Source organism: Bombina bombina, chromosome 9 (genome assembly GCF_027579735.1).
Source record: "Bombina bombina isolate aBomBom1 chromosome 9, aBomBom1.pri, whole genome shotgun sequence".
Lineage (NCBI taxonomy): Eukaryota > Metazoa > Chordata > Amphibia > Anura > Bombinatoridae > Bombina > Bombina bombina.
The window spans coordinates 228,477,121-228,504,549 of record NC_069507.1 but is presented as its reverse complement, the minus strand read 5'-3'; the positions used below and the strand labels follow the sequence as shown (position 1 = coordinate 228,504,549).

Sequence of the window (27,429 nt, the reverse complement as noted above, 5' to 3'; positions counted from 1 at the left end):
CTTCAATCTTCATCCTGGCGTTGAAGTCCTGATCCAAGCGGCGAGAAGTCTTCATCCAGGCGGCCTCTTCAATCTTCATCCAGACGGCATCTTCTATCTTGATCCCGAGGCGCGGAGGGGGCCCATCCTGAAGACATCCGGTATGGAGCATCCTCTTCATACGGTCTCTACTGTACACTGAATCTTCAATGCAAGGGACACGATTCAAGATGGCGTCCCTTGCATTCCTATTGGCTGAAAAATTAGAATCAGCCAATAGAATTAGGGCTGCTAAAATCCTATTGGCTATTCAAATCAGCCAATAGGATTTAAGCAGCTCTCATTCTATTGGCTAATAATTCGAATTAGCCAATAGAATGAGCGTTGCTTAAATCCTATTGGCTGATTTGAATAGCCAATAGTATTTTAGCAGCCCTAATTCCTATTGGCTGATTAAAAATTTTCAGCCAATAGAAATGCAAGGGACCCCATCTTGAATAGCACCCCTTGCATTGAAGATTCATTGTACGGCGGCGACCGTATGAAGAGTATGGTTCACGCTGGATGTCTTCAGGATGGACCCGCTCCACGCCACCGGGATCAAGATAGATTATGCCACCTGGATGAAGACTTCTCATCGCTTTGATCAGGACGTCGCCGCCGGGATGAAGATTGAAGAGGCCGTCTGGATGAAGACTTCTCGCTGCCTGGATTAGGACTTCAACTCCGGGATGAAGATCGTTCAAGCGGGACTTCAAAAACTGTAAGGTGGATCGTCAAGGGGTTAGTGTTAGGCTTTCTTAAGGGTTTTGTGTGTGGGTTTTTATTTTAGTTTAGGGTTGGGCAATGTAAAAGAGCTAAATGCCCTTTTAAGGACAATGCCCATACAAATGCCCTTTTCAGGGCAATGGGTAGCTTAGGTTTTTTTAGAAATAGTTTTTTTTATTTTATCGGGTTGGGTTAGGTGGGTGGGTTTTTACTGTTGGGGGGGGTCTTTGTGGTTTTCTTTTACAGGAAAAAGAGCTGATATCTTTGGGGGCAATGAACCACAAAAAGGCCCTTTTAAGGGCCATTGGTAGTTTATTGTAGGCTAGGGTTTTTTTTTATTTTGGGTGGGCTTTTTTATTTTTGATAATTTTGTTTGTTATTTTCCGTAATTTAGTGTTTGTTATTTTTTGTAATTTAGTATTTTTTATTTTTTGTAATTAGATACTTTGTCATTTTTAGTAGTGTTAGTGTTAGAGTAGTGTTAGGATTTTTTTAATGTGTAGTTTAATTTTATTAATTGGTAGTTAGTTTAATTTTAGTTTAATATTTATATTAGTTTGTTAGTTACTAGTTTAATTTAGTTTATTTTGATGTGGGGCGCTGGCGGTTTAAGGCTTAATAGGTTTATTTAGTGTTAGTGATGTGGGAGGCCAGAGGTTTAGGGGTTAATAACTTTATTTAGTTGCGGCAATGTTGGGGAGCGGCGGAATAGGGGTTAATAACTTTAGTATAGTGTGGGCGATGTTGGGGTGCAGCGAAATAGGGGTTAATAATAGGGATGGGCGAATGTTTCGCTACATTCGAAAAACGGCACGAATTTTAACACATTCGTTCGTTCGAATCGAATTTCGAATGTTTACATAACATTCTAACATTCGATTTTCGAATATTCGGTTTCGAATTTTACGATTACATTCGAAAATATTCGAATTCGAAAAATTCGAATTTAGATTGTAATAGTATTTCTAATGCTTTTTCTTTAAATGTAATATTCGAATTATGCAATATTCGAATTCGAAAAATTCGAATTTAGATTGTAATAGTATTTCTAATGCTTTTTCTTTATATGTAATATTCGAATTATGCAATACGTGTATTCGAATTCGAAAAATTCGAATTTAGATTGTAATAGTATTTCTAAAGCTTTTTCTTTAAATGTAATATTCGAATTATGCAATACGTGTATTCGAATTCGAAAAATTCGAATTTAGATTGTAATAGTATTTCTAATGCTTTTTCTTTAAATGTAATATTCGAATTATGCAATACGTGTATTCGAATTCGAAAAATTCGAATTTAGATTGTAATAGTATTTCTAATGCTTTTTCTTTAAATGTAATATTCGAATTATGCAATATTCGAATTCGAAAAATTCGAATTTAGATTGTAATAGTATTTCTAATGCTTTTTCTTTAAATGTAATATTCGAATTATGCAATATTCGAATTCGAAAAATTCGAATTTAGATTGTAATAGTATTTCTAATGCTTTTTCTTTAAATGTAATATTCGAATTATGCAATACGTGTATTCGAATTCAAAAAATTCGAATTTAGATTGTAATAGTATTTCTAATGCTTTTTCTTTAAATGTAATATTCGAATTATGCAATATTCGAAAAAAAAAAAAATCGAATTTAGATTGTAATAGTATTTCTAATGCTTTTAAATGTAATATTCGAATTATGCAATATTCGAATTCGAAAAATTCGAATTTATATTCGAATTTGAAAAATTCGAATTTATATTCGAATTCGAAAAATTCGAATTTTGAATGTAGACATTCGATATAATTATAAACATTCGAATTCGAAAGTGACATTCGAAAACTGTAAATAACATTCGATTTTCGAATTTTTAAGAATATTCGTTCTTATCGACATTCGAATTTAGAATTAGAATTTCGGTAATAACATTCGTTCTACATTCGAAATTCGAAAATTTGCACATTCGCCCATCCCTAGTTAATAAATGTAGTATAGTGGCGACGATATCGGGAGCGGCAGATTAGGTCTTAATAACTGTAGACAGGCGTCAGCGATGTCGGGAGCAGCAGATTAGGGGTTAATAACTTTATTTAGGTGTCGGCGATGTCGGGGGCAGCAGATTAGGGGGTGTTTAGACGTAGGGTTTAACTTAGGGTGTTTAGGTTTAAACATACCTTTTTTTCCCCATAGACATCAATAGGACAGCGCTACGGAGCTTTTCTTTCCCCGATCGCAGGTGTTAGGCTTTTTTTTAGCCGGCTCTCCCCATTGATGTCTATAGGGAAAGTGTGCACAAGCACGTCAAAACACTGCTTGTATTTTGGTGCAGTATGGAGCTCAAAATCTCCATATCGCCCCGCGCAAGCCAGGTTTTTTTTAAACTTGTAATGGCAGCGCTATAGAAGGTTAAATAACGCCACTTTTGTGGTGTTCTTTACTTTCCCTATAGTACTCAAAACTCATAATCTAGGTGATTGTGCCTAACCATCTCCAATAGAAAGTAACAGCGTCACTACTTTTTGTAAATTGTGTAAAGTGTCACTGCCAATAGCTGATGAATACTCATCCCCAGTTCAGATATTATTTGCTAATGGGTTTAGTATTTGCTATGCACTATCCACTCCTGAAATCATGCACTTGTGTTAATTCTGCTCTCGTCGCACAGACAAATCTCTAGTGGCTAATGCTTGATCTTGCTCTAACTGCTACACTAATAAGGTTAATTATGTCCTTGTAGAAATAACTATAGCTCTGTGACACAACATGAAAACCTTACTCTCTATCTCTATACCTGCTGATAATATACAAATTCCTATATACATGTGAACAACAACAAAAATCATAGCAAAATAATAGTTATGTGACAATGTGCTTTAGATAGTAAAACATTTCATTTGATCGATTGATCTGCTATCAACTAATGACTGAGACAATCAGACTCACTAATACACTTGTAGGAGACGCACATTATACATTCAAAATGGAGTCAGTAGAAAGTGCTCTTACCGATGCAATATGTGATGGCGACAGAGGTGTAATTCCTGGGTCTCCCAGACTTCTTGCTGGTGAAGAATACGCTGAGGTTGACACCCTCTCTGCAACAAAAAAACATAGATACTCAGAATAAAACAGGACTATTGTGTGAAATGCTGTAAGTGATTTTTATGTATAATTGTGAAGAATAGCAATACACTATGAACAGGGAAAAAAAGCAAATTCTTAAAGGGATATTCTAATTAAAAAAATACTTGCTTTCAGTTCAAAGCTTTCTTTATTTTTCCTGTTGTTTTGCAGTTACCCCTTAAGGTACAGCAATGTACCCTGTACGTTGCTGGTCTTTCTATGGGGTTTGCGTTATTAATACTGTGGTCTCGCAACCAGCGATGAGACCACGCTATTTCTGGTGACCAGAAGGGAGGAGGGCATAAAAGCCTGGCCCGCCGTTTGCAGCGGAATCTGTATTATTATAAACAAGAAAAACCTTAACGACCAGCGATGTACATGGTACAGGGTTTACAGTCTCTAGTGGTGATTAGAGAAACTGCAGCCCAGTAACAAGCTGCTCTGAAATTTGATTCTGCTTGAGCCCCTAAATACAGGGGTGTCATACTGACGGGCCCGCCACCCTCCATAAAAAATAATATGAGAAATAATAATTATGATATGCTTATTACTTAAATAGCGAGTGTGCTTACTGCTAGGGATGCGCATACGTGCAACCTCCATTCAGCTATCCATTACAATGACTGTAACCCTTTGTTCTGGCATTGTGAATCACTTGTTGTATAGTGAGCAGCTGCACTATGGTAGCGAGATCATTAATACCCCTCAGTATTTAACGAGTAATATTGTTATTAAAAAGAAAAAGACAAACACAGATAAGTGCATAATGATTTATTTGACACATTCAGCACTTCTTTATATGTGTTCATTCCTATGGCAGCCCTGATTTCACCGCATCATTTTTGCTCATTCCTTTCAATAATTTTCTCTTTAACTAAAATCACATACTTTATATTTAATAAATATATATTGTATATGTATTTATTTTATATTATATACAACAGGTATATGTCTATCACTATATAAACAGTGGGTCACTATGCCAACAGCGTTGTGATCCACTATTTATAATGCAGAGCAAATGTTATACTATGCGCATTGCGTATGCTAAACTGTGAGTGTGCTCGGAAACAGGGCTGAAAGAGAAAAAAATAGCACAAATGGAGTGTGTCACCTTCTTAAAAGCGTTAGAGTGTGTTGTATCAAGCCAGAGAGTACATTTATTACGAGTTACAGAACACATTCTTTTGAATGTATACAGTTATAGCAAATGTCGCTGCTTTGTTAAGCTATGTAGGTAGGTATGTGTCCCACTTGAGTTGCACTTGTATGGAAAATGGCCCACAACTCAATGAGTTTGACAACCCCTGCCTAAAAGCACAGGCACAGTAGCCAGGGGCCGTCTTTAACACAGGGCAAAAGGGGCAGCTGCCCAGGGGCCAGTCTTTGTTGTGGGGCCCAAGACTCCAAAAAAAAAATATTATTTTTTTTTGGGTTCATGCCAGACTGCTTATGTCAGTCCTAACACACACAGCCAGTCCTCATATTGTCACAGCCAAAAGTTCTCTGTTATATTTATTTGTGGAGAAACTGTGCTAGAATCATGTGACATGCCAAGCTAGTTGCCATGTGCTGTTTTAGGTGTGGACTGTGCAGCACTGAATGCTAAGCCCTAACTTGGCATCCAGCCAATCCCACTGCATCAGAAAAGGTCCTGCTGGGGTTACCACTGGTACCAGGTAACTGCTCTGGTGGTGGGGATTGTTCAGGGTAGGGCTGACTGTGGGCTCATGCAGCAGAAAGCTGGAGTGGAAGGCACGTGAGGATTTGAACATCTGTGCAGCTGCAGACACTGCTTTCTTCAGTCTTGAGGCTGTGTGACTCGTGTTACACTGTATCCATGCAGCCTTGGACAGACAGCTGTGGCCCTCAGATCAACTAACTGAACTGAAGTTTGTTAGGGGAACAGTGCTTTGTAGAAAGGTGTCAATGGGAAGAATAAGTGCACCACACTCCCCTCCTCCATGCAGCAGTCGTCTAGTGCAGGGTGAGAGGGAAAGTGACGTGCTTCTGTGGCTGATGTATAGTGTCATGCTGATACTTCACAAATTAAGGTAAGGTTTATTCTTATAGATTTTTTTCTCACTGTCTCAGATTTACAGCTTCCCATAGTAGTTCTGCTGTTCCAGTCAGTAAACGTATGTTTGTCTGCACCTCCATGCTTCCTAATCAGTATTTATCTTGCTTTGCTCCTGTTGGCTGCCCTAAATCTCTTTAACCAGCCCTAAATCTCTTTAACCAGCTAACCCCACACCAGAATCACATTGAAAAACATCAGCTTGATTGATTCGATGATCCATAGCTGATCTTGTTCTCACCCAAATGTCAGGATTCCCCTTTACAGGTCAGACACACCACAGTATACTGCAAAGTGCACACATACTTTGTATTTTTAATACTGGATTAAATAGAGTATGTACATACATTTGTGTGTGCTCTGTAGTGTGTGTTTGTGTGTACATGTGTATGCTCTGGAGAGTGTGTGTTTGTGTGTACATGTGTATGCTCTAGAGAGTGTGTGTTAGTATGTACATGTGTATGTATATGCTCTGGAGAGTGTGTGTTTGTGTGTACATGTATATGTGTATGCTCTGGATAGTGTGTTTGTGTGTACATGTATATGTGTATGCACTGTAGTGTGTGTTTGTGTGTACATGTATATGTGTATGCTCTGGAGAGTGTGTGTTTGTGTGTACATGTATATGTGTATGCTCTGGAGAGTGGTGTGTTTGTGTGTACACGTATATGTGTATGCTCTGGAGAGTATGTGTTTGTGTTTACATGTATATGTGTATGCTCTGGAGAGTGTGTGTTTGTGTTAACATGTATATGTGTATGTGTGTATGCTTTGGAGAGTGTGTGTTTGTGATTGTGTGTACATGTATATGTGTATGCACTGTAGTATATGTGTATGCTCTGGAGAGTGTGTGTTTGTGTTAACATGTATATGTGTATGCTCTGGAAAAATGTGTGTTTGTGTGTACATGTATATGTGTATGCACTGTAGTGTGTGTTTGTGTGTACATGTATATGTGTATGCTCTGGAGAGTGTGTGTTTGTGTGTACATGTATATGTGTATGCTCTGAGAGTGTGTGTTTGTGTGTACATGTATATGTGTATGCTCTGGAGAGTGTGTTTGTGTGTACATGTATATGTGTATGCACTGTAGTGTGTGTTTGTGTGTACATGTATATGTGTATGCTCTGGAGAGTGTGTATTTGTGTGTACATGTGTATGCTCTGGAGAGTGTGTATTTGTGTATGCTCTGGGGAGTGTGTGTTTGTGTGTACGCGTATATGTGTATGCTCTGGAGAGTATGTGTTTGTGTTTACATGTATATGTGTATGCTCTGGGGAGTGTGTGTTTGTGTGTACATGTATATGTGTATGCACTGTAGTGTGTGTTTGTGTGTACATGTATATGTGTATGCTCTGGAGAGTGTGTGTTTGTGTGTACAAGTATATGTGTATGCTCTGGAAAATGTGTGTTTGTGTGTACATGTATTATGTGTATGCACTGTAGTGTGTGTTTGTTTGTACATGTATAATGTGTATGCTCTGGAGAGTGTGTGTTTGTGTGTACATGTATATGTGTAAGCACTGTAGTGTGTGTTTGTGTGTACATGTATATGTTTATACTCTGAAGAGTGTGTGTTGTGCGTACATGTATACTGTGTATGCTCTGAAGAGTGTGAGTTTGTGTGTACATGTATATGTGTATGCTCTGGAGAGTGTGTTTTTGTGCTGTACATGTATATGTGTATGCTCTGAAGAGTGTGTGTTTGTGTGTACATGTATATGTGTATGCTCTGGAGAGTGTGTTTTTGTGTGTACATGTATATGTGTATGCTCTGGAGAGTGTGTTTTTGTGTGTACATGTATATGTGTATGCTCTGGGAGAGTGTGTGTTACTGTGTACATGTATATGTGTATGCTCTGGAGAGTGTGTGTTACTGTGTACATGTATATGTGTATGCTTCTGGAGAGTGTGTGTTACTGTGTACATGTTTATGTGTATGCTCTGGAGAGTGTGTGTTACTGTGTACATGTATATGTGTATGCTCTGGGGAGTGTGTGTGTATATGGGTTTAGGGGAGTTTGTTATATATAGGCATTCCCTTGGTATTCATGAAAGTGGTAATTTTGCTGTAACAGTGGCTGCCTAAACAATAAATATGTAGTGAATATCCAAAAACTGGTGGAGATGCTTTTAGGGGGCCCATAATAAGTTCTTGCACCGGGGCCCTGTAGACACACATCGTGATGCCGTGCATTGCATGAAAATATTTATGTTTCTTAAAAAAATATATAAATAAACTAAAAACCAACATTTAATTACAGCTAGATTACGAGATTTGAGCGCTATAGGGGAAATTAAACGACCGCCACAAAAGCGGCATTAATTCACCTCCCTATAGCGCTGCATTTACAAGTTTGCAAAAAGCAGGCTTGTACGGGCGATATGGGGGGCGTTGAGCTCCATACCGCACCGAAATACAAGCGCTGCTTTGAGTTCTCGTGCACGATTTCTCCATAGACATCAATGGGGTGAGAGCCGGCAAATAAGAAGCCTAACACCTGGCGATCGCGGAAACAAAAGCTCCGTAACGCAGCCCCATTGATGTCTATGGGGAAAGAAAAAGTTATGTTTAAACCTAACACCCTAACATAAAAACCACGTCTAAACACCCCCCTAATCTGTTGCCCCTAACATCGCCGCCACCTACATTACAGTTATTAACCCCTAATCTGCCGCCCTCAACATTGCTGCCACCTAACATTACAGTTATTAACCCCGAATCATGCCACCCCTAACATCTCTGCCACCTACCTACACTTATTAACCACTAATCTGCTGCCGTCCAATGTCGCCGGCCACTATATTAAAGTTATTAACCCCCTAAACCTCTGGGCCTCCCACATCACTAACACTACATAAATACCTAGGAACCTAACCCTAACGTAACCCTAAGCATAGGTATTAACTATTTACTAACTACCTAGTTTAAAAAAAATACATATAAACAATAAATGTACCCTGTAAAATAAAACCTAACCTGGTCTTACAATAAAACCCTAAACATTACAATCAAATCAAATCAATTAAATTTATTTAAGGTTATTTAGATTTATTGTAATTATATTTAAGTTAGGGGTGTTAGGGGTTTGACTTATGCTTAAAGTTACGTTAAGGTTAGGGTTAGGTTTAGGGGGTTAATATATTTATATAGTGATGTGGGAGGCCAGAGGTTTAGGGGTTAATAGTTTATTTAGTATATTTTGTTGTGGGGGGCTTGCGGTTTAGTGGTTAATAGGTTTATTATAGCGGCGGTGTGGGCGGACCGACAGATTAGAGGTTAATATTTAAGTAGTTGTTTGCGTGCGGGAGGGCTGCGGTTTAGGGGTTAATAGGTTTATTATAGTGGCAACGAGTCGGGGAGTCGGCAGATTAGGGGTTAATACATTTATTTTAGTAATTTGCGATGCGGGAGTGCCTCGGTTAAAGGGTAATAGGTAGTTTATGGGTGTTAGTGTACTTTTTAACACTTTAGTTATGAGTTTTATGGCTACAGCTTTGTTACATAAAACTCATAACTACTGACTTTATATGGCGGTACGGATCTTGTGGTTATAGAGTGTACTGCTCAATTTTTGGCCTCCCAGGCAACTTGTAATACCGGCGCTATGGAAGTCCCATTGAAAAATGACTTTTTTTAAAGGTGCGGTACTGGACTTTGCGTGACGACCAAAAAGGGTGTGCGGTACACCTATACCCTACAAGACTTGTAATAGCGACGTTAAGGAAAAAGAGCAGAGTTATAAAGCATAACAATGCTTTTTTCATTCATAACGCCAAACTCGTAATCTAGCTGTTTAATTAATTAATTAATTAGTAAATAGATTAAATTATTCCACAGTGGAGGATTTATATATATATATATATATAATATATATATATATAACCAATCAATTCAGAAGCAAAAATATATGTTCATGCCAACAATTTTAAGGGACACAAAATGTGTTAGAGCATTTTATTATTGCACTGTAGCTTGCACATATCTATCTGTATATTATCGGCAAATGGGTCACAGTCACAAGTCAGATCCAAAGTAGCAATGACTATGTGGACCTAGGTGAATATATCTAGCTAGCCAATGACAAGAGGCATATGTTGTGTAGCCACAAAACACCAGCTAGCTCCCAGTAGTACATTGCTGCTCCTGAGCTTACCCCGGTATGTTTTTCAAAAAGCATACCACATGAACAAAGTACATTTATAATAGAAGTAAATTTAAAAAGTCTCTAAAAGGGACAGTCTTCACCAGAATTTTTATTGTTTAATTAATTTAAATTTCCGAGTTTTGCATAACCAACACAGTTATATTAATATACTTTTTACCTCTTTGATTATCTTGTATCTAAGCTTCTGCATACTGCCCCTATCTCAGTGCTTTTGACAGGACATGCAGGTTAGCCAATCAGTGCAGACACCCTAAATTAACTCCATAGAGTGAGCACAAATGTATCATCTATATGCCACACGATGCACTAGTACTGTCTAACTGTGAAAAACTTTCAAAATGCAAAAGAGGCGCTTTTCAAAGTTTAGAAATCAGTTTGAGGCCTACCTAGGTTTAGCTTTTCAAAAATACCACCAAGGGAACAAAGCAAATGTGATGATAAAAGTAAATTGGAAAGTTAATTTAAAATGTTATGCCCCTATCTGAAACATGACATTATCTAGCTGAACTTTTGAAAGTTTATTTTCACTTCCTGTTCCTTTTCTCACTCACCCTGTAGGAAAGACGGTAAATGCCTTGCTTTCATCTCTTGCTTTAAAGGGACACAGTAGCCAATATATATTTTATTTTATCCCTGATGCAGTTTTGAACAAATAAAACTTTATTTATATATTCCTTGGATTTTCTTTATTTAAAACTAAGATCATCTTATCAGAGAAACTGCTCGTGAGCATTTACCGTACAGCTTCTCTTCCTTCTTTTCATCCGCAGGATTAAATTATTTTTTTGCTGTGATCTTGTGGAATTTCATCATAATCTAGCAGGATATCCCTATGATCTTGCAATAATTGCTGAGTAAAAATTATTTAAAAGGATATGAAATGCAAACATTTTCTTTTGTGATTTAGACAGAACATACAATGTTTAAAAAGTTTCCAATGTGCATTTAATATCAAATTTGCTTTATTCCCATGGTATTTTATGTCGAACAGATACCTAGGTAGATGTCTAGAGCACTATTTAGCAAGGGAATAGTGCTGCCATCTAGTGCTCTTGCAAATGGATAAGATTCTTGCAAAACTGCTGCCAAATAGTGCTCCGGGACACGTTGCGCACCATCCCTGCTTTTCAACGACAGAAATAAGAAAATTTTGATAATAGAAGTAAATTAGAAAGTTGTTAAAAAATTGCATGGTCTATCTGAATCATGAAAGAAAAAAAATGGGTTTCATATTAACTGAGGACAAATTAAAGGGACACTGTACCCAAATTTTTTCTTTTTGTAATTCAGAAAGAGCATGCAATTTAAGCAACTTTCTAATTTACTCCTATTATCATTTTTTCTTCGTTCTCTTGCTAATCTTTATTTGAAAATGAAGGCATCTAAGCTTTTTTTTTTGTTTCAGTACTTCTGGACAGCACTTTTTTATTGGTGGATGAATTTATCCACCAATCAGCAAGGACAACCCAGGTTATTCACCAAAAATGGGCCAGGCATCTAAACTTACATTCTTGCATTTCAAATAAAGATACCAAGAGAGAAGGAAGAAAATTTGATAATAGGATTAATTAGAAAGTTGCTTAAAATGTCATGCTCAATCTGAATCACGAAAGAAAATTTTTGGGTACAGTGTCCCTTTAAGATCTAGACTGGATATCTAAATTACATTTACAGTTACATATGATTACTGATTAGAGATGTCTTCTAGGGTGCAGGATGCCTTTTTTAATATGAGAGAGATAACTATATATATGTAATTTAGACATTATGTTGATCAGTTTATTTGATTTAACTAAATATTGAATTTGAAACTCTAGTTCATCAATTTGATTTCATTATAAATTATATCAAATTTGGAAGTTATGCTCATCAGATAATTTGATCTCACTACAGTTTATTTATGCCATTGCTATGTGGAAATTCCGTGGTTGGATTAAACTTGCCTATGTAAAGGACATTTGGTTTGTTTAACTCCAAAAAAGCTTTCAAATCAAAATATAATTTCCTCATAAAGGGCTAGATTACAAATGGAGCGCTAATTTAATGTGTGCGAAAAGGGCAGATTTGCCCATTTACGGGGCAAATTGTTAAATAACCAGCCATTACAAGTGGACTAGTTAATGCTTCCACAAGCTCACAGGATTGCGCTTAGTGCAATTAACCAGAGGTCAGACTCTCTCCTAAATGAAAAAAATGTGCCCCCAATTGCCCCTCAAATAAAGTGGGACAGTTCCTTTCTTTAAGTAAAAAATATTATCATCTTTATTTTTGTAAAGATACTGCACAAAGCAGTTATAAGGGGATAAAATTAGGGGATGTGACCGGAATCAGAGCTGTCATGTATAACTGACTTGTCCTAAACCACCATTGATAATCTCATTTTGTTTTGTTATGTTTTGTTTTTGTTATTTGTTATTATTAGAATTCAAAAAATGTAAAGTCCAAAAACCAAATTGTATGACTATTCTTATGTGGTCTTATATCTACCCATGTACTGTTGAATTGTATTACTCGATTCGATGTTATGCAATAATTGGACAATAAAAACCAAATAATAAAAAAATAAAAAAAATGAAGGGATGTTGGGGTGTTTAGAAAAAAAAAGTCACTGAAAAAAGTGCCTTACATTGCGGTTCTATGGGACTGTGTTTTAACTGTAAATATATATGTATATGCTTATATACATGGGTGGAAAAAAATCACTATTGTTTACTAGTCAGGGGTTAAACACTTCTAGCCAGAGGGAAAAGTTAGAAGTCCACTCAATGTTAAAGATAGGACAAAGTCAAATTTCTAAGTCATCCCGCTGGAAATTTCTAAGTCGTCCGGACCACTGGACTATTAGAAATGTCAAGCCCCTGCTTATATATATATATATATATATATATAATATTCATTCATATACATATATATTTTACATTTGTTGGTCTATCGTGGGGTCGGGTTAGCGTGTGAGCAAAAACCATAGAAGTCTAAGGAGAGAAGAAGGTTAGCACAATTGCAGTATTCAAAGTCTGAGTAAAAGACTGATGCACGCTAAATTTTTACTTCAACTTGTAACACACTCTGTAACCCAGCTACAATAATTTTTTAACTTTGGGCACAGTAAGTACGGAGCAAAAAACGTTCTTTAGTGCGCCACTTGTAATCTAGCGCTAAGTAGTAACTGTCACATTAGGACTAAAACATGAGGAGTGGATGCTTGCAATAGCTTTATATTAAAAGGGACAGTATATACCAATTTTCATTTAACTCGATGTAATAGACACTGCTATAAAGAAGAATATGCACAGATACTGATATAAAAATCCAGTATAAAATTGTTTAAAAACTTCTTAGAAGCTTTCCAGTTTAGCACTGTTGAAAAGGTTACTGGAACACCCACTGCAAGTGGTTCTATAGCAAAAACAGCAGACACTCCCCCCTCCCCCTTCCTCTGCATATGAAAAGACTCTTTACACAAACAGGAGCAAGCTGGAGTAGGTATACATCAGTATACTTCTAAAAACTTTGGGGGCTTGGTTAGGAGTCTGAAAAATTTATTTAAAAAATATGCCAAAACTGGGGGCGGAGCCAACAGCACACAAAAGCATGGACGCACTTTCATAATGCTCCTGAACTAATAGTACTTTTGAGGACTTGGAACATGTTCCAACTCAGCTAAACTTTATAGAGCTTCCTGATGATGGCTAGGATTAATACCTATGCTTTAATTGTGAACCAACTCTGGACATCAGGCGAGATTCTGACTAACAGGGGATTAGAGGCCTACATCGGCAGCTTATACCCGGGCGACCATTTTGTTTTACCCGCATGTAGTGTCGCTACATAAATCCTGTGGACCAACCACTGAAACCCATAACCTACATCATATCACTTTTTTTATGCCTGTCACGAGCTGGACTCTTAAACTCAACATGCTAACAACCACTCAGTTTCTGGAAGCGCTGGCGCGGCATACTGAGAGATCACCACGCCGCACTTGAAGATTCGTTGTACAGAAACTTTCAGCTAGAGGACACCTATATCTCTAGATCAGACATACAGCCTGATTCTACATTTGGAGAAGACCAGGAGCTCTGCTTTCAGGAGCGGGTTGCAGCGGATGCAGAAGTTGCTGCGGTAGACGAGCCCTGCCGGGAAAGAATCCATTGAGCACCATGGATTTCACCGCCACAGCGACTCAGCCGGCTCTCGCATACAGCTCAACAGAGGCGCACACAGCCACACAAGGTAAAGCAGGAGTGCCAGCGCTTAACAGAAGAGCGGAACCCAGAGCTGAAGTCACAGCGGCGATGATGGGGTCTGGAATCTTGGATCCGGAATTTGGGCCTATTACTTGCCAATCAACCAAGCAGCTCTGGAACTCACTCCCGGCATCTAATACAGGGGGCTGTGGAAACTGGTTGCTCCGGTGTCAGAAGAGCTGGGGAGGCTTCTCTCATCTATCTAAAGTTGGAGTGGGATAGACATAGCCAAACCCTGTACAGACAGTCTGCTTATAATTGCTGGAGCTGAATTACCGTTACAATACTATAGTTGATAACCTCATTGTTTCTCATTGTTTCCCCTCTACTCTGTCTACAGGACCTCATGCACGTTGCAGTCTACCAGTATCTATAATGTTGAAAATATCTTCTAAATAATCATAAAGCATCATCTGCTTATCAATGTGCTGTTCCACAATATCTGCTTACAGTTAGCATTAGGTCTATATGTCATGCCACATATGAGTTTTTATAATAATCACACTTTCACAGGTTGCTTTCAGGAAGTTGTTTTATTTCGCATACTTATGTCATACTCTACCTTTTCCATTATCCCATTATGTGCCTGCACATAATTACATTGATTCTTTTGTTGCCTCATATATTGGTTAATACTGACTTACTGTTTTCACTACACTCACCCCCTGAAGATAGTGCCGTCTAGGCTTAATTTTAGTGCTCTCTGAATTAATGCTGAACCAGACTGACTGCAGGCTGCATACTTATTCTGCACTCCCTAATTATTATTACAAGTTTGCATGTGTATTTTAATAGGGATATATTCTACCCTGTCTCTAAGGTCTACAGTCCACTAACATAATAGATTAAGCAAGTACTGCTCCATTTCCTTAGCTCTAACCTTACATAAGTCTGTTTTATATAAATACATATCTACTTGTTGTGAACTACTGTGCATTATGTACCACATGACAGCTTAACTAGTTTTAGCATATTTTCACAATGTTCTTCAGGGTTGGTGCGATGAGCTTACCCCTATATATATATATCATGTGTCCCTGAGCATTTTCAGCTACAGACATAGTATTCATAACACCTTGCTTAGAATTGTACAAGCTTCCTGTATTGGTATTGGTACCAGTATAGATAACTAGACACCATTACTGTTTGTTGAAAATACTCTTGGTTAATATTTGTTTTGTTTTACTTGTATGTTTGCTGAACTATGTACTCACTTATTCCCTATATATCTAATTAATCCCACACACTACTTGCACCCTGGCATATTGAACCCTTCATAGCAACTCAATTCCTCTATGCTATTAACCTGAGCTCATACGGTACTTTGCTGGTAAAATGGCATACATGCATAGAAATTTGCAGGAATATTAGTAGCTTAGCACCTAAAACGTAAGCCTAACCAGAGCACCTGATATGGCTCCAAGACCGAGGTACACACCAACAAATGCGCTAACCTTCCAGCCACACTATTTGTTTAACATATACATTAATATTTTGTCCTCCTTTATACAGACAAAGACCATTGCAGAGCAACCACTATGCCTACTTCTCATGGATAGAGTTTGAGTGGGACTGAAGTGGTTATACAGTTACTGCCGCGTGGCATAGGGCCCATGACCTGTGGTAGTCTTATTCTCTACCGTGAAACCCATCTACCCATATTTTAGACTTTTTAGAATCCTTGCTTGTCTTTAGGAGGTTGCGATGCTTTGGTATATAAAACAAGGCTGGTCCCTGTTCTGAAATACAACGTAGTTAACCAGCATATAGGGGCTTAAACACCTATAGGTAAGTTGGGTTGTCTCCGGCTCTTCTACTAGCTAAGGTCCAGCTTAATAATAGGAGCTACACTGTTGTTTTCACATAGTATGTAAGTGATGGATGTAACTCCTAAAGCTCAAGCCTCTTGGGCTGCAAGTCTCACATATCATCTTCAATATACCACCTCCCCCCCCCCCCAACCATAATGTATCTCCTAACTTAGGAGAGTTAACCAGGCGGCTTCTCTTGATATGCCGCACCTTAACCAGTAACTATCTCCTTTATGAGTCCATTCTGCAGTATAACATGATACCGTGACTATCTCCCCCTAGTTGGCAGTTTACATAAGTACATACTATATTACCACATTACTCATATAGAAGAAAATAGTTGTTATAAAAAGAGGTTCTAACTTTACCTGTACAATTCCATATTTGTGGTTCTAAAATCTTTCTGTTCAACTAACTTTACAATCTTGAAACTAACATAATGTCAATTCTAATGTTTATTGTACATGACCTTGTTTTTGTACCTGTTGAAAACCTCAATAAAAATTTACATAAAAAAAAAATAAAAATAAAAAAAAATAAGCAAAACTATACATTTTTTTTGTTTTTAAAAAGCTGTATAGGCTATATAAATGGATCATCTACAAAACATTTATGCAAAGAAAAATCTAGAGTATAATGTCCCTTTAATCAGAGGTTTGCTAAGAAAGTGACACTGCATTCAATAAAGCTTTTTACAATGCGCAACTACTGTGTGTAAAATAACAATGCTACTGCTGGAGAGAAAACAGAAGCTTCATTTTATCTTCAGTTATATTAGACAGTATCAGGGGAATATTCTATAGCCGCTGAATCAGCAGTGCAGTGTGAGATGTTACTGCAAGGAGATGTGCTCAGAAAGCCTGACTGGCCTATCGATGCGTACTTGCCCTAAATATCTGTTCTTCATCTAGAACTGTGCAGTCATACCGGTGTTGACAAATGCAGACAAAATGGGATTCATAGACATATTTGCATATATTGTTTACAAGCCACATAACATGACAAATAGTTTTTTAATGCACTGTGCACTCAAGCCTGCAGCTGATAAGAGTTCATTGTTTTCAAAGCAACTGCAGGAACACACTTTTAAATGGGCTGGTCTCTTGCCCCCACCTCTACTGGTAGGTTGATTTCTGCTGCTTCCTCATGGTTCCATAGCTTCCCTACTGCACTATTGTCAGTTTCAGTACAGGTGGTGGTTGCAATGGGCAAAAGCAGCTAATTAAATGGCAAAATAAAGTAAAGGAGCAGGTAAAATGGATCAGTAGAAGCACATTCAACAGGAGAACATTTTACAATTCAATGTCCCTTTAATGGGCACTGCTCTGTTTATTAAAGCAATTTTTTTACCTGCCTTTTGAAAGGATTTTGACAGTACACTGGTGCGTGCTATAATAATGAGTTGCTATTATTATGTGTAGTCCTGGCACAGACATAGCATAACAGTAGCTCATATGGGCAAGAGGATTATGGGTATTTTGTATTGTGAAGCATATCTGTGATAAGTCCAGGAAGAAAAATCTGTCATGCAGTTATATATAGCAGCGACGGTCAACTTATGAAAGTCAGTATTAAACTTTCATGATTCGGATAGAGCATGCAACTTAAAAAAAAAGAAAAACAAAAAAACCTCTACAGGTTTATTCTATCATTAAATTGACTTTGTTCTTTTGGTATCCTTAATATAAAAGCATGTGCCTTGAGCACTTTGGCTGCAATGGTTTAAATAATGTGCAATAATACAAACATTCCTGCCATACAGTACTCAAGACACGTGCTTGCCTTCCTGAGCTTATATATGCGCTTTAACAAAGGATACCAAAGAACGGTAAATCTGATATAAAATAAAATTAGTGGGGGGTTTTAAATGACACTCTATATCTGAATCATGAAAGTTTAATTTTTATTTTTCTGTCATTTTAAAATGGGAGGGTGCACTTCCATATTATAGAAACCATAAAGGGGCAGTAAACTTACAAACTAATGTTATATAATTAGTATATACATTTATACTTTAAAGGATTGCAGAGAAATTGTAACTAAAACCTTCTTTTACCAGAACGCCGCTCCTTGCTCTACTGAGCGGGTCTGGATTTTACACAGCGCATCTCTGCAGCACTGTGTGCCCGGTCGCGCCATTTAAATGAATGTAGCTCGCTCCCGCTACTAGACCAGAGCAGAAGCGAGCTACATTCATTTAAATGGTGCGACGGGTAAGCTAATGTTGCCGGTAAGCTAATGTTATATAATTCTGCACATAGTTCAGAATTATATAACATTAGTTTGTAAGTTTACTGCCCCTTTAAGGGCCACATACAAATGTATGGTCATTAAACACACATATAATTAACCATTTCCTAAAAAAGTTAATGTTTACAGTACCAATTTTAGGTTAGTAAGGTTTTAGATACCATTTGTTTGCTGTTCTTCCCTTCTTGTCACCTCTCTTGTTGCAGCCACCTTGTTTACCTGTCCCCAAAGCACAATTCCACTATTTTTGGGGCTAGAAAAATCTATTAGAAAAACTATGGCAACCAGTTGGCCATTCCAGATATATAGTAATGTATATCATCATTTTTTTGTTTTTTAACTACAGTGCTTCAGTCCACCTAAAACATATATAGGGATGGGTATATGGATATATGTATGGGTATATGGATATATGTATGGGTATATGGATATATGGATGGGTATATGGATATATGGATGGGTATATGGATATAAAAATGGGTATTAATTGGTTTTTTGAAGGGACATTATAAACACCAAATAAGGACCAGATTACAAGTGGAGCACTAAATATCGCTTTCGTGAAAACGATATTTGTGCTCCACTGTGTAATACCAGCACACGCTAATGTGTATTAAAAGTTCAAAACAATGCAAGCATGACCTCCCATACAAATACTCATACCAGACCTCAGATTAGACTCCAGGCCCTGCAGACTGACATCTTAATGGTGAAGCACCACTCACAGAGTAGGGGAGAAAGATAAAGAGAACTGCAAGGCCTGGCTGTTGCACCTCCTGACAATCAGGCAGAATAGAGGAGGACTTGTACAAGATACAGCTAAATATAACTAGCTCAAAAAAAACAAATGAAGAGATAATACTACAAATAATTAGATAATTAACTAGTACAAAGTGCTAGCTACCTGGTGAATAGAACTATACACAGCATATAAAGGAAGATAGAGCTGCACCGGTATAAGGTGCAGTTCAAAGACCAGGATATAAGACTGAGCACTACTAATAAATCAATTCAGATACTCAAATAAATAAAAAAAATAGTGACATTTATTACATAAAACAATGCATGGTAAAGTGCTAAAGTGACTTCAATACAGCAAAAAGGAGATATAGCAGCAAAAAACCACATATGAACATCCCCACATATACACACAAGGACAAACAGACAAACAAACAATACACATGGGCCCCACTTAACACTCAAAGCTAAACCTAAGCCGGCAAATGAAATGAAATTTGAAATAACATAACAAATAAAAGTTCCATAGCAAATAACTGATGATGTAGATGAAGATAATGACAATAGATGAAAAAGTTACTCAAAACTGTTCATGGTTATGAATGATGAAAAAATGGCAGGATGAATCAAACAAAACAGGTATGGATGATGATGAATGTTAATGAGGAACATAAATCCAAAGGCTTAGGTGAGCTTGCAGGTGTAAAGTACAGCGACAAAACAGCAGCAACCAAACTGTAATATATCTGTATGGGTGGGGAGGTGTGGCGGACGTACTCTACAATGTTCAATAAGGGTTAGCAGTTCCTGTAAGGGGCGAGTATCCGATACTCAAGTGAGGCATATGACACGCACAACACTATACTTCTAGCCCCTGCACTGATCACTCATGCGATCCTCCAAATATACTCACGTCCACTTCAACAACCAACCACCACCTGTAGGACCGGCAAAAGACCACAAATAGCTTGTGCTGCAGAAAGCTGTGTCGCATCCATAAGATAGTGGAGACCCACGGTACACCACGCTGCTCACCATACCTGTTTTGTTTGATTCATCCTGCCATTTTTTCATCATTCATAACCATGAACAGTTTTGAGTAACTTTTTCATCTATTGTCATTATCTTCATCTACATCATCAGTTATTTGCTATGGAACTTTTATTTATTATGTTATTTCAAATTTCATTTCATTTGCCGGCTTAGGTTTAGCTTTGAGTGTTAAGTGGGGCCCATGTGTATTGTTTGTTTGTCTGTTTGTCCTTGTGTGTATATGTGGGGATGTTCATATGTGGTTTTTTTGCTGCTATATGTCCTTTTTGCTGTATTGAAGTCACTTTAGCACTTTACCATGCATTGTTTTATGTAATAAATGTCACTATTTTTTGATTTATTTGAGTATCTGAATTGATTTATTAGTAGTGCTCAGTCTTATATCCTGGTCTTTGAACTGCACCTTATATCGGTGCAGCTCTATCTTTCTTTATATGTTCTGTGTATAAATATAACTAGCCCATGTTCACCCACATCCAGATTGGGTGGGTGTAGCTTTAATATAACAGCCCAGCCCAACCCAACTGTTATTTGACCATACTAGTCTTGCAAATATAAGGGCAGAATAGTTACAGGAAAACCCCATGACAATAAGCTACAAATTGTTTATCCTTTCTTAAAATATAAACTCTTTAACTGCAGATTCAGCTACACAATGCTCTGTAGCCCCCTCTGATGGCCAAGGTAAAAGCTAACAAAAGCCGGCTATCCTGCAGATTCAGCTACACAATGCTCTATAGCCCCTTCTCATGGCCAAGGTAAAAGCTAACAAAAGCCTGCTATCCTGCAGATTCAGCTACACAATGCTCTATAGCCCCCTCTCATGGCCAAGGTAAAAGCTAACAAAAGCCGTCTATCCTGCAGATTCAGCTACACAATGCTCTATAGCCCCCTCTCATGGCCAAGGTAAAAGCTAACAAAAGCCGTCTATCCTGCAGATTCAGCTACACAATGCTCTATAGCCCCCTCTCATGGCCAAGGTAAAAGCTAACAAAAGCCGGCTATCCTGCAGATTCAGCTACACAATGCTCTATAGCCCCCTCTCATGGCTAAGGTAAAAGCTAACAAAAGCTGGCTATCCTGCAGATTCAGCTACACAATGCTCTATAGCCCCCTCTCATAGCCCAAGGTAAAAGCTACAAAGTCGTCTATCCTGCAGCAAATGCACTATTAATATCAGATATAACTGTAGAAATACATAAATCAATAAATAAAGGAAAGGAAACTCCCCCCACCCCCCCCCCCACTAAATAAAGTGACATAATTTACAGAAGATGTAGGTAAATGTAATACCCCAGAACTACCCTATAATTGATTTGTTGTACTCCCCTTTGTTTATAGCGCTGCGGAATCTGTTGGCGCTCTACAAATAACCGATAATAATAATAAGAAGAACATGTGTTGCATAATAAATAAGAATCCAGAATAACATTTTCTTCGTTTTTTATCATTTCCATTGTGTAATATTTTGACTTCTGCTAGTTTGTAATAATTATGTTTCCTTCTATTTTATTTCTCCCCTGTGTACTTTCTATGTGTAAACTTTTTTTAGCATTTCACAAAAATCTGCATATTTGCAACTTTAGGATTGTTTTGCAGTCCCGAGACACACCCCCTAAAAAGCCCTTTTTTATTGTATCTTCACTGTTATGTTCAAATAGGGTCAGCTATAAATGAAATGCAAAAGGTTTATTATCGACAATGGGCTGTTAAAATCACAACTTTATTACCACAGTGGATAAAACCAATTATTTTTTTTATTTAAATTGTATTTTTTTTTATTTAAATAGGGATTTATTTTTTTATTTAAATAGGATTATTTTTTTTTATTTAAATAGGATTATTTTTTTTTATTTAAATAGGAATTATTTTTTATTTAAATAGGATTATTTTTATTTAAATAGGATTATTTTTTTTATTTAAATTGGATTTATTTTTTTATTTAAATAGGATTATTTTTTTTATTTAAATAGGATTCTTTTTTTATTTAAATAGATTATTATTTATTTAAATATGAATTATTTTTTATTTAAATAGGATTATTTTTTATTTAAATAGGATTATTTTTTTTATTTAAATAGGATTTTTTTTAAATAAAATGGCTTTTTTGAAGAAAAATCTATCTAAAAGTTTCTATTTAAGATACATTATCCAAAGGTTATTCATCCTGAAATATAGATTGTTTTTTAATTATATAGCAAGTTGCTGTAATATTTATGATTGTAATGGATTTTTTTTGTGGTAAATTAATTCCATTAATCCATTCACAAGGTTATGCTCTCCCAGAGGTTTCTGTCAGATTATTATTGGACACTTTTTCTTTTGCTGAAGATATCACATATTATTGGTTTTGTAGTTCTCAAAACTATGAATTTGTTTCTGCAGAAATAACTTGCCCCTTCTTCACAGCAAAATGTTATTAAAATTAACATACAGAGTTGGTAAGTAGACCCTTAAAGGGACATAATCATGATAAGATAACTTTTGGGTTTCAGATAAAATTTTCAGATTGCATATTTATTTCTATTAATCAGATTTGCTCTAATTCTCTTGGAATCCTTTGTTGAAGGAGAACAATGCTCTACTGGGGCCTAGCTGAATACATTGGGTGAAACAGTGACAAGCAGCTAGCTCACAGTAGTGCATTGCTTCTGAGCCTACCTTTGCATGCTTTTCAACAATGGCATACCAAGAGAACAAAGCAAATTAGACAAGAGAAGTCAATTGGAAATTTGTTAAAATGTGCATGTTGTTTCTGAATCATTAAAGTTTAATTTTGACTTTACTGTCCCTTTAATGCTATTGCGCCCCTGCACATCTATGTACACAGAATCAACCCATACCAAGTTTCAAGAAGCTCACTGAATAGAAGATTGTTTGGAGTGGAATAGATCTGCACAAGGACCTAAGTGTGAGGAGGGGAGGGGCAAGAATTAAAAATGAAAAATAGTTATTTTTTTAGTTAAAACACTACTATTTCAATTGTTATTATTAATGTAATCATTATTTTTTCTCCTTTCAATAAAGTACAGGTGAAAAATTTGATCAAATATAAATGATTAACCAACCAAATAGTTAATCTCCAAATAAATGTATTTATTTCATTGATATATAACCAAATCAGTAATGGTCTGAAATAAGTGGAAAAAATAATCTGAAAATGTATTATTCTAAAAATGAAAACTGATTTAAATAGGTCTTACTGACTAGTGATTTAAATTGTGATTTAAATCAATCTGTGTATTACTATATCATATAAAAAAGAAAATGTATGAAAATATATATATATATAAAAACAGATAGCAAGCAGTATCAGGCCGCAACTGTTTGTTGCTATATTGAATAATTCACAAACGGAACTCAGCATTATTGTGAGCTAATTAGTAGGATGGGCGAATGTTTTACAACATTCGAAAAATGAAACAAATTTTAACACATTCTACTACTATATTTGTAAATGTATTTATAATGTTATAAATGTTAATTGCACTAAAATGGTTAAATACTTTTAAAATTATTTAGAAAGGGACATAAAAGGACAAGAATCGGTGGTCTTTTGACATAAGGGCCCTCTACTGAGCAGGAAATGGAGTGTTTACAATTGGTATGAGAAAAAGCACAGCTGGTGACAAGAAGGAACCTTACAGAGCTGTCACAACCAGGATGTCAGAATGGGATATGTTAAAGGGATAATATTAAAACACACAACTGATTCATGTAATTCAATGTACATTCATTATTTATGCTGCCTTTTTTTCTTCAGTTTATTTCAGCAGATCAGTTCTATAAATTTAAATTCCTGAATTTATTTTTATGCTAAATAAATGGCCAATATTTTATTTTTTTCAAGAAAGTCAATACTAATAGGTGCTGTAGTGTATGTTAATGAGCTGGAGTATGTTGCAGTATGGTTGAGCTTTTTCTTTTTAAAAGGGATATGTCCCTGAATGACTGAATAGACAGACACTGCACAGATAGGCTACAGATATAGCACCAAATACAATACATTTCTGAATTAAGTAATAAATCTATAAGAGGTATAATATTCTATTGCATATTGATACAATGGCAGAGATCAGTTAGTTTTGCAACTAGAATTCTGTACATTCTGAGTTATATTAAACTAAAATCTATTAATCCTGATCACTGCTTTGCAATCAAACAAATAAACAAATAAAGTGTATTTCTAGTTAACTCATAATGTAATCTGAAAGGACCACTGTAAGTAAAACTGATTGCGCTCTTTTCGTTTTTTTAAACCTTTCCAAATTTTATTTGTCATAGCATGTCTTTTTTCAGTTCCCTACATGATTGCTGCAATCCGAATAGTAAAATTTTATTGTTTCCGAACCCACTCCGTGGGTAGCTGAGGCTCCTAGCCAATCCGCTGTGCAAACCGCAGTTTGAAGATGGCGGCCGAAATTTTGATTGCGCATGCACGACATTGTGCAAACGTCATCACAACAATAACATTGATTGCTATTGACATTGCGCATGCTTTATACCCTATGATGTGCAGGAATTGCGGCGTCAGTAACACACACTGCGCAAGTGCTATTTGGTCCCGGTTTGGTGCGCATGCGATTGTCTACTTATTATTATTATAATTACATGCGAAAGCGGAGAAAACTATTGGTTGAGAGTTATATACACGTAGGGGCTAAAAAAGTGGGCTGGATTAGATGATGTTATAGACGAAAATTAAAAAAACGGAATTAAAAGTTTCTGATGCTTCGTTTTGAAATAATTTGAGGTTGGTAATTTTTATTACATCCAAATGATCGTAAATATGCGTTTTAATATACCAAAAAAAGATAAAAGTTTGTAATCCTTGAAGGTGAAGTTTTAAATTGCAAATGACAATGGGCATATTTCTAATATAGATTTTATATATATATATATTTATTTATTTATTTATTTATAAGAAGTCCAACAGTCGCACTCTCTGGATTTAAAGCACAGCAACTTTTATTCTGTGACTTTTCGGGGGCACTCACCCTTCCTCAGACCTGAGGAAGGGGGTGAATCTCCCGAAACGTCACAGAATAAATGTTGCTGTGCTTTAAATCCAGAGAGTGCGACTGTTGGACTTCTTGGGCAAGATTACTTATACAGCGTAGGTTTCAGCGCAACTGCTGAAACCCACGCCGGCCAGTAAGTTCACCTCGCACATCGGGTGAATCACATATACGGTGTAAGTCAGATAAACCGGCGAGGTTCAGAAATGTGCGGAAATAGACATTTCTGGAGTCGCCAGTGATTTACAGCAGTTCCTGAACTGCCGGCGACTAAAAAAAAAATAAATGTAGAATTGCCGGTAAAAGTCTAACCCACCTCCAAAAAACAAACCCGACACGTCAAAACCCATATATCCGCCATCCCTCCCCATCGCAACTAATAATAAAAATGTATTAACCTCTAAACCGCCATCCCCCCCATAACGCAATCTACCTATTTAAACTTTTAACCCCTAATACGCCAACCCCTCACATCACAAAGTACCTAATAAGTTTATTAACCCCTAATCCGCCATCCCCTCACATCGCAAACTACCTAATAAATGTATTAACCCCTAATCCGCCATGCCCCCACAAAGTACCTATCAACACTATTAACTCCTAAACCGCCATCCCCCCACAATGCAAACTACCTATTAACACTATTAACCCCTAATCCGCCAACCCCCCACAACTCAATCTACCTATTCACATTATTAACGCCTAATCCACCAACTCCCACAACGCAATCTACATACTAACACTATTATCACCTAATCCGCCAACCCCCCCACATCGCAAACTACCTATTAAAATGATTAACCCCTTAATAAGGGGTTAATAGTGTAATTAGATACTTTGCAATTTGGGGGTTGGCAGATTAGGGGTTAATACATTTATTAGTTATTGCGGTGGGGGGATGGCGGTTGAAAGGTACATATTGTTCATGCGTTAGGTGTTTGTTAAGACTGACAATGAAGTAAAATTTCTCAATTTTTGCTGTGTAAGTCCTTGCGCTGAAAATGTGATACCGACCTGCAACGCCGGTTCTATGTTAGTTTATGAGAGTAAAAACAGCGGCCAACGGGTAAAATATATGCACCGCATTTGATCGCTACACCCGTCTAAAAATAGCCGACACCGGCTTTTGCAGGCGACGCCGCATATGTGATTGAGCCCTTGTTGGTAAATTTTCTGCACCCTGGTACTTGACTAGAAGGCGAATGCGAGTGTGCTATCTACCCAGTATATATATCAAAATAACAAGAGTATTGCATCGAGCAATGATACTTTTTTTATGTATAGTTAGTCCAATAAAAAAGTATTATTGCTCAATGCAATACTATTGTATTTTGATATATATATATAATTTTGAAATAACAGAATAATACATTTATATATTTAATCTAGTGACAAAGAAACTCAGTGTACCAGAATACCATGCTAAACTATTCAGACAGGGATTGCAGGCTAGAAAGGAGGCCTCTTGCAGGAATGCAAAGATTAGGAAAAAGGATGTATTCTTTTCTAGATCTGCAGGAAAACACAGAAACTCCTGTGGTTTTGGGTGCAATGTAGTGCAGTTTTTTTACCGTAAAATATGTAAAGTATGCTCTATTCAATCTGATTAAATATATATCTTTGCATTGCAATATAAACCATGTTTAATAACACACAGCACAATATATCAATATGGTTTCAATAATATTATCCTGTTAAATGGATTCAGATTTCTGTAGCATACCTTACACATATTACTGTTAGAGCTACTCAGAAATTTAAAGGGACAGTAAAGTCAAAATTAAACTTTCATGATTCAGATAAAGCATGCCATTTTAAACAACTTTCCAATTTACAGCTATCAAATTTGCTTTGTTCTTTTGGTATCTTTTATTGAAGAGTAAAACTAGGTAGGCTCATTAGAGCTCAGGAGTGTGCACGTGTACTCTATATGGCAGCAGTGTATTGAATCATTATTTTTAGCTTTGTTATACAATGTTGCAAAACACTGCTGCCATAAAGTACTAAAGACTCGTGTACACTCCTGAGCTCTAATGAGCCTACCTAGTTTTACTCTTCAATTAAAGACACCAAGAGAACAAAACAAATTTAATAACAGATGTAATTTGGAAAGTTGTTTAAAATTTCCTGCTCTATCTGAATCATGAATTCCCTCTAATTTCTAACTATATACTGTCCCATTGTATTCACCTGCGGCTTCTTCCCAGCCTT

General features: G+C 36.7%; 1 protein-coding gene across 1 annotated transcript in view; it reads right to left on the bottom strand.

The window, feature by feature from the left end:
* HSPA12A (heat shock protein family A (Hsp70) member 12A) overlaps positions 1-27,429 on the bottom strand; it is a 124,916-nt gene that overhangs the window by 82,270 nt on the left and 15,217 nt on the right. Inside the window, 1 exon segment of the mRNA XM_053692983.1 lies at positions 3,739-3,827. Within this exon segment, the coding sequence (XP_053548958.1) occupies positions 3,739-3,827 (89 nt within the window).